Source organism: Sitophilus oryzae, unplaced genomic scaffold (genome assembly GCF_002938485.1).
Source record: "Sitophilus oryzae breed Bouriz unplaced genomic scaffold, Soryzae_2.0 scaffold_1515_pilon_pilon, whole genome shotgun sequence".
Classification (NCBI taxonomy): domain Eukaryota; kingdom Metazoa; phylum Arthropoda; class Insecta; order Coleoptera; family Curculionidae; genus Sitophilus; species Sitophilus oryzae.
The window spans coordinates 1,326,170-1,339,751 of record NW_022146187.1 but is presented as its reverse complement, the minus strand read 5'-3'; the positions used below and the strand labels follow the sequence as shown (position 1 = coordinate 1,339,751).

The 13,582-nt window shown below is 32.4% G+C and overlaps 1 protein-coding gene across 2 annotated transcripts in view; it reads right to left on the bottom strand.

Moving 5' to 3' along the window:
- LOC115878492 (rho GTPase-activating protein 17-like) overlaps positions 1-13,582 on the bottom strand; it is a 49,911-nt gene that overhangs the window by 17,152 nt on the left and 19,177 nt on the right. For both annotated transcript variants that reach the window (XM_030895022.1, XM_030895023.1), the window contains exons 9-10: positions 5,059-5,383; positions 1,448-1,837 (exon numbers count right to left, since the gene is read on the bottom strand). In XM_030895022.1, coding sequence (XP_030750882.1) covers positions 1,448-1,837; positions 5,059-5,383 — 715 coding nt within the window. The remainder of the gene's footprint in view (positions 1-1,447; positions 1,838-5,058; positions 5,384-13,582) is intronic.

The window sequence follows — 13,582 nt, the reverse complement described above, 5'->3', positions numbered from 1 at the left end:
CGTAAAGACTGACAAATCCACAAAATTTCAAATCAAATTCAAATATGTCAAACGAATCGTCAAACAGAACTGTCAAGGATTCCCACCCTAGAGTCCTTTTTTCGCCCACCATGCATGAATACATGGATAGCATTATGCTCCTTCCTTAATCTTTTTATTCAAAGCTCGTGCGCAGTAATTCAAATGTGTTCCAACCGAGATTTGACGGTTATCGGACGATCCTATTTGCGTACCAACCTACCTTGGTACCTATCGTTTAGTTATGATTTCAGAACGGTAATTTCGTTACATGGTCCAAATTGAGAACTGTTTGGGCTGACTTGCGCATTAAAGCATATTGGCAGGTATTATCGATTTTTAACAGCTGATTCTGGTCCTGCGTCCGGCTGATGCTGCTGTCTTGGTTATTTTTTACGAATTCGAAGACGTGTGTGTTATACTTTTGCTTGTGAGTTTGTGTGGAGTAAATCTTTCGGAAATTTTAAATTGTACACTTTCATAATTATCTATAGATAATAATTAAGGATGAGTGACGATCACTGCTGAAATAACTGTAAACTACGCATAACAGGATCATAAAAGAGAGGATAGGTAAGTGAGTTAGTGAGTATACAGTTAAAACAACACTTACCAACAATTACTGGATTCTGATTCTCCATTTCAAGAATAATAATTATTATTATTGCAAATTGCAAACATAATGTTATGAAATTCTAGACAAAAACAAGAAACCGATTGATACACGCACGCTTGACACAAAACAATCCACAAAGCGTTGATACTTTTTGCACCGCCACGAAACTATTCGTCCGCGATGCTAACAAAGTCCGCGCATGCTAACAAAGTGCAAGAAAACCGATTCGAGTACGATTTCGAAACGATCGATCCCGAAATGCTGGTTGGAACAAACCTATATTATATATTTTATTGACGTTTACTCTAGTAGGGATGGTTTTAAGTTCTGAAGTATCGACTATTGCCCTTTTAATTGATCATGGTAGAGATCAACTTGTGGATTTAAAACAATATCGCCAGAGTAACGGGTCAACAGACAAGAATATGATTTTTTGAAGGCAGTGACATTACATAAATCATAAACACTATTCTATACATCTGTTGACTAGAATGTCAATACTAGTCAACAGATGTATAAAATAGTGTTTAGACATAGTCAATACCAATGTTATATTCCTTGCTTTGTTAACGTACTCCACAGGGTGTTTCAAACACTCACCAATATATTAACATTTTGTTTTTGCTCGTATAATTGACAGATGTCCAATCAAGTCAGTCCAAATAATTTAGCTACAAATTGCTTAAAAAATCATCAAAATCGGTTCACTAAAACACAATACATAAAACTTTAAAATACATGAGAATTTTAAGGTGCCCGTTTTTCGTGCCGGTGAGTGTAGTACAAATTCAAAAAAAAAAGTAAACAACATACCTTCAGGTGGCGGTCGAATCTGATGAGTAGCTGTCGTTCTAAAACTCTTGTCATCTTCGGCGTTCTGCGCTACCGGCTTTTGCACGGGCTGCGCCTTTGAGACGCTTGTAGCTGCCTGAGTGACCACCTTGGTGGCGTTAGTATCGCCGACTAAGTGATTCAATCCCCCTACGGTAACCACCGAACCCGACAGAGTTTCAGCGACGGTTTTGACGATGGTCACTTGATTTGCGGCGGGTATTAGGGCCTTGATATCGTCCTTCGAGAAACTACGCCTCCTCGACAGCTGGCAATCGTTTTCTTTCTCTTCCGTGTTTATTCCGACCGACGTGACAGTTTTCGTTTTGGTTTGTTCGCGACCTTTCGGTGGTCTGTTTAACGTAGAGCTCCCTGTAAATTTAAATGAAATGTTATAAAGACTCTCTCTCTAATACGTTCTCGAATTAGAAAATAGTGAAGTTTAATATACTAACACTAAACAATTTTGTTAACAATAAATATTTATAAATCGCGTATATACTTCTAAACTTTTGCTCTAAAATCATCAAATCAACATGAATGTTTGTAAGATTTGAGAAAGACATTGTATTAGGACTTAATTGGAATGGCATTATTGTAAATCTTAAAAGTAAAGAAAAAACGCAATCGTTTCTAGACTAAAAACATAAAAGAATAATGGAACAACTTTTCACTAGTAAAGGTAGGTTTATATACAGTTCATACCAAATAAACTTTTAGTCACGTGATTAACCTTGCGATTTTTAAATTCATTGTTGCCAACCATGGATATATTCGGCGCCGTGCTGACTAACTGGAATTTAAATTTCGCGCTGGGTATTCAGGTGGTAGCTCTATTGCAAAAAATGTCAAGTTGTCGCACTTATTTCTTTATTTCCTGATATTGTCATTCGTTTTGACACTTTAGTTTTGTATTATCAGTTTTTTTAAGCTTGATTTTCATGCATCCGTTGTCCGACGATACGATATTAATTTCATTGGTTGAATTTACAGACTTCGGTTGGTTAGAAACGGTTAACCAATCGAAGCCTTTAAATACAACCAATAAAATTAATATCGTATCAACGTATCGTCGGACAACGGATGCATGAAAATCAAGCTTTAGTCTAAATGAATTGTGTTGTGGTACTTTAAGCTTGAAAATGTTTACTAGCAGGCCGTTGGAAACTATGGAAACTACAAAAAAATTCTGATTTAACGCCATCTGGCAATAACTAGTAGCAACTTTCTAACCTAAAAATTAATTGCACTGCCACCTAGCGACAGGATCAACTATTTTTTTGATTTTTAAATAATACTCGAGGTGCCCGGTGGCGTAGAGGTACAGGCTCTCGTCTACCAATCTCAAGATGTGGGTTCGATTCCCACACCCGGCATTTCATCAGCCGACTATTTTTATTAAAATAAAAATAGTTTGGTTACCTAGGGCGACTCAGCCTTAAATGAGTACTTGGGATTCACAATCCTGAGGTAATAATAGGCGGTTGAAGCGTAGTGCTAGCCACATTACCTTCCTTGTATACCGAACGGCTCTAGTATAGCAAGCTGTACCTTGCTACTCCCAAGGCGTTAAACGCTATATACGGGAGCTATTATTATTATTAAACAATACTCGAACTCCAACTTTTGATTTTTAAATAACGCTCGGTATTTTTTTATTCTATTTGGTAGAAAATGACATTCTGAAGAGAATGGCATATCATATATCAACTTTTGACATTTTCTCTTCATCTTTCTCTTTTCTCAAATAAATGTATTAAAGAACAGAAATAATTTTCTCTTGTCAAAGTCAGAATCTTCAAAAATTATAAAATCTTTCAAAATTTAAACCGCCCTCATTGAAAAAATACCGAAAAGTGTTTAAAGCATCCATTTTCAAAGTAATTTTGCTATCTTGTGAGTTTAATTTAAATTTTATTTACTCAAACCCGTGATAATACTGATAATTGTGAAAAAGTGGCATTAAAAAAATTTAAGCTGTGTGAACTGTTAATACACAGATACAGGCATAACGTCGGTTTCCAATGTTTCATAAGTATTCATACATGTCCTTATATAAAATAAAGTTTCTTATATGCAACACACTGTATTTTATTTAAAAATTAAAAGAAAATAATAATAAATTTGAATAAATAATATTTGGCGACATAATTCCGGGAAAAGCCGAACCGCTCCGAAATTATCAAAAGCTTTGGAGAGCGACCGTTGCAAGAATAGCGCGCAATAATATTTACATTGTCATTATGGGTACTTTCCAATCTAAACTTGTTTCATTTATCTATGTCATATTTGTTTAGCTGCATTTCAGTAATATTAAAATTAATTGAAAGTCTAGTATTCACTATTTTCACTCCAAAGTAGCAGATAAATCAATGGCAGTACTCTATAATATACCGGCCTGGTGATTCTAAATCTGCAGTCTGTATTTTAATTAGTGATGGGAAAACCCCATGAATTTCGATAATACTCGCGTTTCAAGCGATGTCACTAATCGAGCGACCGCTCGGGCGAAATTTCGCTAGATTAATTGTACGCCTTCCCTTGTTCTCCGCTAATGCCAAGCAGTAATCTGCTTGCGCAGTGCATATTCTTTCGATGATGAGTGGCAAGCGACGAGCGACGAGGAATTCGCTTGATCAGAGACGGGATGATTTATGAATTTAGTTTCGTTTAAATCATTGTCGATATAGGTTGTAGAATTATGTCACTCAGATACGTAACGGATAATGTCATATAGTCCCATAGTTAAATATGCTGCCTAGATAAAAAAAAAACAATCTGTTGTTTGAAGATATTTTAAGAAAAATAATGATAAAAAATCTGCTACCTGCAATGTATGTAGCAAATTTGCTCGCCCTTGTATGGAGTATATCACATTAAAATTGGATTTTAATTTATTTCATTCTGAGATCGCTTGCGTTCGTCGCTCGTAACTCGTCACTTCATCGCCCTCTAGTCGAGCGATGTCGGTTATTTCAATAATCGAGTACTCGAGCCAATTTTCGCTCGAGCTATTCTATCACTAATTTTAATTAGTAAGATATACAATATGATCGAAAAAACGGCGTCAGCGATGGCTATGAAATGAAAATCGTTGTCATTTTATATGTAAAAGTATATGGGGAACGTCATCGATCATTTCCAAGCCAACTGGACGCAGCACTGTCGTTTTTCTTTCTATAATGTGTGTTTGTATTTTAAATAATATTTGACGATTTTGTGTTTTATTTTAAAGAGTTTTGATAATCTGTCAAGCATGACTTAAAACAGTTCAACCAGAGTACTCAATCGTCGGGCAAGCGCAGAAAATGCCAGCCAACCTAAGGATAGACTTTATACCCTTTATATATGCCTCAATCTTGGGACAAGAATTCATATAATATACACAGTATACTCTTTTATAAGTATATGATGACCACTTTTTTGGAAAAATAATTTCTAAGAATAATATTTTTTAATAATTCTTTATTTCTTTAACACAGTTTAATTGAATTCCCGTGTCCCTAATGTCGACAAATATCAAAACACTCTGGACAGGAAAATATATTCAAAGAAAACTTATCACGCATCGTTTTCGTTGAATATTACTTCACCTGAGGGATAACTGGAACCTGACGGTCTTTCTGGAACACTGTCACTATCTTGAGCACTTCTTCCTGTGGGCGGAACAGGAGCTGCCGGCTTTTTCCTTCGCAAATTTGGTTTCGGGCTATCCAATAAGCTCTCAGTACTGGTCGCATCCACGTGCTCTATTGTCGTTCTGTTGGATCCGTTCCGTTGTAATTCGTCGTCGGCAAAAATCGCCGAGGTGACAGTTACATATTTGCTAACATCATCTGGGAAAAACGTGTCTACTTCTCGAACAAACAACTCGACGAGCATGTTGATGGTTACGCAAGTACCCATATTTGTGTTGGCCTAAAAATTCATACAAATATATTTTATATTATTCAAAAATATCTTTAAAACTGTCAAAATATTCTAAAAATAATTTTATGTTATAACACCATACCGGGTGTTTTTCAAAAGTGGCTCACCTCTATAACTTTTTTATATTTTGAGATAAAAAAACGAGATTTGGCATTTGGCATGTTAGTATAGGACATAAATTAGAATTGATTGACGCATTCAATAATTGTTTTCGATCACTTCCTGTTTCACCGAAAACGACTATAACTTTTGATTTTTAAATAGCACCCTCGGTATTTTTTACCTTATTCGATAGAAAATGACACTCTGAATCGCATGACATATCATATGTCAACTTTTGACATGTTCGCTGATTGACGTTTTTAATTGCTTTCGGCACTTGCTGTTTCATCGAAAATGACTCAAACTTTTGATTTTTAAAGAGCACTATCTGTATTTTTTAACTCTATTTGGTAGAAAATGAAATTCTGAGTTCATGACATTCCCAGTGAGCAAAGTTTTGTCACATTTAGGGAACATTAGGGAACAATTACGTATCTGCGTTTTATTGCTTCATATCAGGCAAAAGATGGGCCAGGTAACGTAACAACGACGTCATCTGGAACACATTTCCCTTAAAGGAATAAAATGCTCACTGAACCACATGTGGTACTAAATAATTTACTTTTTTTTAATTTTTTAACAAAACGTCAACGGTTTTTGTAAATGTATCTGTTTTAAAAAAAAACTAAAATGTTCTCGAATAGTTGCATTTAGATATTTAAATAGTTTTTTCTTTGTTCTTTGTGTTTTTTTGCTTCCTACGACGGAATGAGATATACTTTAAGCAATTTTTTGTCCGTTAGTCAAATTTGTTTGTGTATATTATTAACGTCATATTTTTTGCTGTTCTTCTTTATGTGTATTCTCTAACATTTTAAAACAGCAAGAAATATGGCGTTAATTAAAATTCTATTCACAAGAATCTATCAAAAAAGGAAAACGAAATTATATTACCATAGAAACGCGTTCCGATTTTTAGAACTTGGAACTTGGACTTGGAAACAAAACAATTCCCGATGCACGTGATCAACTTTGAGTGACAATTGTGATGGATTTATGAGATGAATCTTAACGTAAAATTGGGAAACAATATATTTATTATACGATTTTTACGTTTTATTTTTAATTTAATAATTAATATTTTAGTAATTAATTTATTTATTGTCACTACTTAACACCCACAATAACAATATTTAAATTTAAGGTAGCACCTACTCGCTACAAATCGAAATAAGTAGAAATAACTTTGAAGGTATAATGTGCCTTGTATAGTCTGTGAAACGAATAACTTTGGATTTGACAGTTCCCGCGGGCTTTTCTAGTGTTAATTTTTTTAGGTTAGCAACTTGCGGCCATGCGGGCCATGGCAACACAATGCCGTCTCTAATAGAACAGCCTCGGAGCGAGATTTATGACGTCACGTTTTTTATTACATGTAATTTTTTGGATTATATTCGACACTATTTTTTTCATATGACACAACACTGATGAAGGTTATAATGTTAGCCGAAACGTTTTTTTTTAAACCAAAAAAAAATAATGAAAACCCAAATGAAAATTTAATCAGCGTTTTTTCCGAACCTAAATCCCAAGAAAATCAAAAAATTTTAGAATAATTTTACATATAAAATGACAGCGATCTTTAATTCATAGCCATCGCTGACGCCTTTTTTCTATATTATATTATTTGCAAATATAATTTTTCGAACATTGATACTTGCGAAATACATATACACATAAATTAATTAATAGTAATAATAATTAATAGTAATTAGTACCTAGATATTGAATGTTTTTTGTTAAATTAGATCGATTTTCAAACCCCAAAATTTAAAATATATTTTACATTTATGTACCTATTCATTATTTGTATATTGAAAAACATTTGCTGCATTTGTATGGTTCATAGTTTATTTTTCAAAGTATTTATTACTATAAATAGGTATATATATATATATATATATATATATATATATATATATATATATATATATATATATATATATATATATATATATATATATATATATATATTGTATTTATTAACTGTATATTATGTATATTTCATTTAAACTATATCATTTTTAAAATACAAACCAAAAATACGAGGAATAATTATGTTTTCCATGTATTCTACAACATATTTATTAATCCGTTGTATCTAACTAACGTGACGTCATAAATCTCGCTCCGAGGCTGTTCTATTAGAGACGGCATTGGTCTGATATTTAGAAATGTCAAAAGCTGATGACATTTTACTTTTAACAATTATGACATTTCGTGTTGATTTTTGTAAGAAGAGGAAGAACTGTCACTTGTTTTATTATTTTCCTTTTCTATTTCACGTAGGTAAAAAGAGTTACCTATCTGATCCGTTCAGGCACTCAATTTAAAGAATATCAGTAACTTTTTTGACAGAGGGATTTTATATTTGCCATGTTGGTAAAAAATAACGGTCAAAATTCAAAGTTATTCATTTTATAGACTATATTTGTTGTAACAATCAAATTTATTTCTCTGACTGCAGTCAAGGGTAATAAAGGACCTATAAGTCAGGTTCTCGTTCGAAATCAGGAAAGCTACAAGCGCTTTGCTTCGACTGTTTAAATTCTTAAACATATTTTCGATACACAATTTCAGGAAATGCAATAAAAAACTCGAAAATTTAGTTCTTAAAAGAACTGTTTGTACTTAAAAGCATAATGTTTGAAAAAATACTATGAAAATCGGCAAAAAGAAACAGAATTACTTCCAAAGATTCAACAACAACACAATATTATACAAAATAATGACTGACATTATAATTGTCAAATAATAAACGACAACGTTGCTGGTCGCGGCGCAATGTGACCAACATGGCGATAATAAAAATCGCTTTAAACTATTTTTTGTAGGTTTAATCTAAATAAAATATCTGTTATAATCATTTGCTCTATGAAGTAAAATGAAGAGCTGCTCGGTATCTTAAATTATACAACGAGTTTAAACATTACTGCCAAAATTTCATTTAGTCAGGTTTATAGGCTTCAGTTTCCATTTCGATATGTTTGATGACGTGTATCGGAAAATGTTTTGCGATTACCGTATATTTTCATGTTTTTTTCCTTAAAAACTTAAAATAAAAACTTAATTTTCTCTAAAACGGTATGGAAATCTGGAAAAGTATAAACGAAATTAACACTTTTAAAACAAGCAAAATTTTTTATGAAGAATGCATTTTTCTCATAATCTCAATAAAAAAGCTTTTCCTCTTGTAAAGACAATCCGGGACATACTGTAGATTGAAATTTAAAATACTATTTTTCTTAACTAAAAATGTCAAAAGTTGATATATGATATGTCATTCTATTCAGAATATTTTCTACAAAATAAAGTAGAAAAATGCCGAGGGTACCAGTTAAAAATCAAAACTTGTAGTCATTTCCGGTGAAACAAGAAGCAACCGAAAATAATTCAATATGTCAATCACTCCCGATGTATGTCATATACAGGGTGATTCCTGTAAGTTGGTCACATCCTTTCGAGGAATGTTAGGGGACGTCGAAATATTAATTTTGATATAGCACACTATGGGTCGGAAATGTCTCTTACGCAAGATACAGGGTGTTAAAGTTTTTGAAAAATTAAAGATATTCTGTAATAGTTTTTTAACAGTTCAAAAATCAAAATCAAATCAAAATAGTTTATTTACTTTTTTTTAAACATTAATATACACAATAAACAAAGAGAAAAAATTAAGTAAATGGGACTGTGTCGCGATTATAAAAAAAACCGATACACAAAAACAAAAACAGTAAATGTTTTTGTGTCGCACAGCCCTGTAAATATTTAAAACAAATATACATGCATAAATGATACAAAGATTAATACAAAGAATTCAAAATAAAATACATAAAATATACTCAAATACAAAAAAAGAGAATGCAATCAACGGGAATGACCAGGAGGAAGGCTAGGGCACCAGGGAAAAGTTAAATTAAGTTGAAATCATCAGGTTATTATTAAAATTAAAAACTAAAAGGCGACGAAAGCAGGCAGGCAGGTTAGTCACTCGTTTAAATTTCTAACGGTTTTGTTTTTGTTGTTCTAAATATATAGACTTGACACTATTTACAAATTTTTCATATGAAAGCTCTTGAACGCATTTAGGAATCTGATGCCACAATTGAATCGCTACAAAGCTGAAAGATCTCTGAAATGCCGCAGTTCTGTGCTGGGGGACTTTGAAATTATTTACATTTCTGGTAAAATAAGAATGTTCATGAGAATTGAAAAGTGAATTTAAATAGGGTGGTTTTCCGGTTTTTAAAACTTTATAAATAAATGATAACATATGACATTTACGTCTATTGCACATTGATAATATAGAATTACTATTTAGGTATGGTGTAATGTGATGTCTATAGGGTATATTAAACGAGAATCGCATACATGAATTTTGAATTTTTTGTATAGATTTCGCTAGCCCTGCAGATAACGAGGCATCATAGACTATATCACCATAATCAAACAATGATAAAATAAGTGTATTGCATAAGTAATATTTAACAAAAGGTGGTAGAAATTTTTTATAAATATTTAGTTTTTTTAAGCGACAATATGCATTAGTAAGTTTATTTTTAATGTGTGAATTGAAAGTAAGTTTTGAATCGACATGTATTCCCAGATTTTTGGCCTCAGCAACTACAGGTAGCAAAACATTATTGATCTCAACTTTGAAATTTTTTGTAATACCCGTCACTCGAGCCTTGCTGGATTCAAAAAAAAGTACACAAGATTTCGAAGTATTTAATTTCAGATTATGATCTGTAGCAAATTTATCAATCCTATTTATATCAATATTATATTGTAAATTGGATATGATATAATTCTCGTTGGTGAAAGATAGATACAATTGTGAATCATCAGCGTATTGTTGTAACTTAGAATGCGATAATTCGTCATTCATGTCTGCTACATATAAAGAGAATAATAGCGGGCCCAATATTGATCCCTGAGGAACACCAGCGGTCATAGGAGTATAAGGAGATTTTAGCAGACTAAAGTCTTTTTTTATGCCAACACAATGCGATCTTTGAGTAAGGTAAGCACGTAAAAAGTTAACGGATTGTTCAGATAGTCCAAAATAATGCAACTTTGCTAGTAATAAGTTATGATTTAACGTGTCAAATGCTTTGCTAAAATCAAGCAGACTTAAACACGTTGTTTCTTTCATTTCCTGGGAAAGTCTTATATCATTAATAAGCTTAACAAGACATGTAGTTGTACTGAAATTTTTACGAAAACCTGATTGACAATCAGGAATAATTTTCATTAAATCGGTGTAAGTAATAACTTGATTACAGATATGTCTCTCTACTATTTTTGAAACAACCGGCAAAATACTAATAGGTCTAAAGTCTTCCTGATTTGTAGGATTCGTTTTTTTTGGAATAGGTATTATGACAGATTTTTTCCACAAATCCGGAAAAACATTCTCAAGAATACAGGTATTTATTATATTCATTAGTGGTTTCCCACAAAACGGCATGCATAGTTGTAGATCTCTTATTGACAAATTGTCTTCACCAACCGCATTTGTTTTAATTGACTGTATAATTTTATGTAATGATGTCTCATTAATTAATTTAAAGTTCAGTTCTGAAGTAATATTTTTGTGCCTATTATTATTGTAAAAAAAAATTTTTTCTATCGAGGTTGTGTCGATTATTCTATTGCAACTAGCAAAAAAATTATTAAATTTTATAGGATCCGCAATTTCAGGTGGAACTTCAGAGGTTATTCTATGAGTGAGATTTAATTTTTTTGCTGCTTTCCAGAAGTCACTACCCTTTTCACTAGATAGAGACTTAAAATAAGAAATTTTTTCACGGTTAATAGCATGTTTAGTGTAATTTCTTAGATCACGATAATATTTAAGCCGAGCATCCGTCTTATTTTTTAAATATTTCTTATGAGCATTATCCCTCAATTTAATCAAACACTTAATAGTGCCTGTAATCCAAGGTGTAAAAGGCTTAATTTTAGTTTTTTTTTGTTTTAAGGGTGCGTGTTTATTAATAAGATTTGAAATATTATTATTAAATAATTCTAATTTTGTGTTAATATTATTTGTATAATAGATGGTACCCCATGGTAATTCTTGACCGTCTTGTTGAAACTTTTCATAATCAATATTGTCATAGTTCCTGTATTGCATATATTTTTCTTTATATTCGGTAATGGGTATATTAAAATTTCCAAATATTAAACAGTGATCTGATATAGTCTCAGAAATATTAAAAGAGTGACTACTTTGGCAGTAAAGATTATTGTCGGTAATTATACAGTCAATTAGTGTAGATGCGTTCGTGTTCATATCTATCCGCGTAGGTTCCGTAATATGCTGAGTTAGATTAAAGGTATTAAGCAGTTCAATCATTTTTAATTTAGTTCTTGAGTTTTTTAATAAATCGATATTAAAATCTCCAGTTAGAATAATGTGGTTATAATACGGAACAGTAGCAGATAACATGTTTTCTAGAGTGTCAAAAAAATGCTCTAAATTCGACGAAGGAGGTCGATATAAACTCACAAATAGCAAAGTTTTCTTATTTAGGTTGATACGTACGCCAACATATTCACAACTCTCAGAGGTTATTCCAAGATCCACAATTTGACTACTAATATGTTTCCTTACATAGGCTCCCACGCCGCCACCCCTGGCCCCACGATCCTTGCGTATTAGATTATATCCCTCAAGATTAAAAGAACTTGAATCCCAGTCAGATGTTAACCAGGTTTCTGACAGTCCTAGTATGTCAAAGTTGCAATCATAAATATAATTAGCGAACTCGTCAAACCCTGTATTGAGTGATCGAACATTTAGATGAGCAGTGACAAGGCTCTTAGTTTTGACAATTTTGGAATTATGGCCTACCTGCGCAATATTATCACCTAATATCATTGAGATGTCGCAACCCAGTACCCACGCCAGTGCCTAGCTCCCATCGATCACACCCTCTCAGATTATAGCAAACATACATGCCCATCAAAAGCAGTATCAGGAATGTTTAGCCGTAAAGTACAATTTATATTATTCATTACCCAACTTATATAAGATGAAAGAAGATTTTATAGAAAAAATACAATAAGTCACAGCTATATCTCGCCGCCTACTATAATCAAATAAAACTTACATACAAAATTTCGTGTTCATTAGCTTAGTAATTGAAGCATCAATAGAGAATAAAAAATTAAAGTTCAATAATTCATAGATATATTCACCCGCATACTAGAATAGGCAGACTTGAAATGCTTATATCAAAACGAAATTAATATACACTTTCCCTCAAAAAATAGGTATTTTCAATAGAAAACAAAAGTATAAGCAATAATTCCCAACCATATCTAATACGTATAACAATTGCTAGAAAGCCAATACATTAAAATATGAAAAACAAAGTAATATTATGCAGTTTCTTTAAAAAATAGAAGCATTCAAAACAACGAATTATACAATACGCTTATTATGATAACTAGAAGAACAACTCCTTAAAGAAAAAATTAAATATAAATGTTTTTTTTTAGATATTCAAATATCTATAATATCCACACATTTTTTTAGATATTGAATTTGGTATAGTGAATTGATATATAAATTAGTTAATTGAAAGAAAATCAAAGACAGTACCTTGAGAAATTAGTCAACGAGGTATCACACTGAACTAGGCTTTTCCAATCAGCTCACTGAGTTTTTCCTGAGAAAAGACAACCACCTGCACACCTTCACACAGAACAATCACCTTCCCCGATCTTGTCCAGCAGTGATTTCGAAAGTGCCCACGGGCAACTTTAAATAGTTTTAAATTCTCGGCCGTAAGCAATTCAGTAAACAAGACATTTGAACCTTTGAGCAGTTTTTTGCTATAAAATATTTGATCTCGAAGCCATCGACAACAAAATGAAACTAAAATAGGTCTTGGTTTTTTGTCTCTCGTATTAGTGGTACCCAAACGATAACAATAATTTATATCGTTTTTTTGCACATTTATATTGATTTTGGAATGCATTAGATCGCATATGGCCTGATAGATGTCAGGTGAGTCCTCGTTCACACCGTGCACCAGAATATTATTGTTGTTTGTAGCGACCTCTATCTTTATT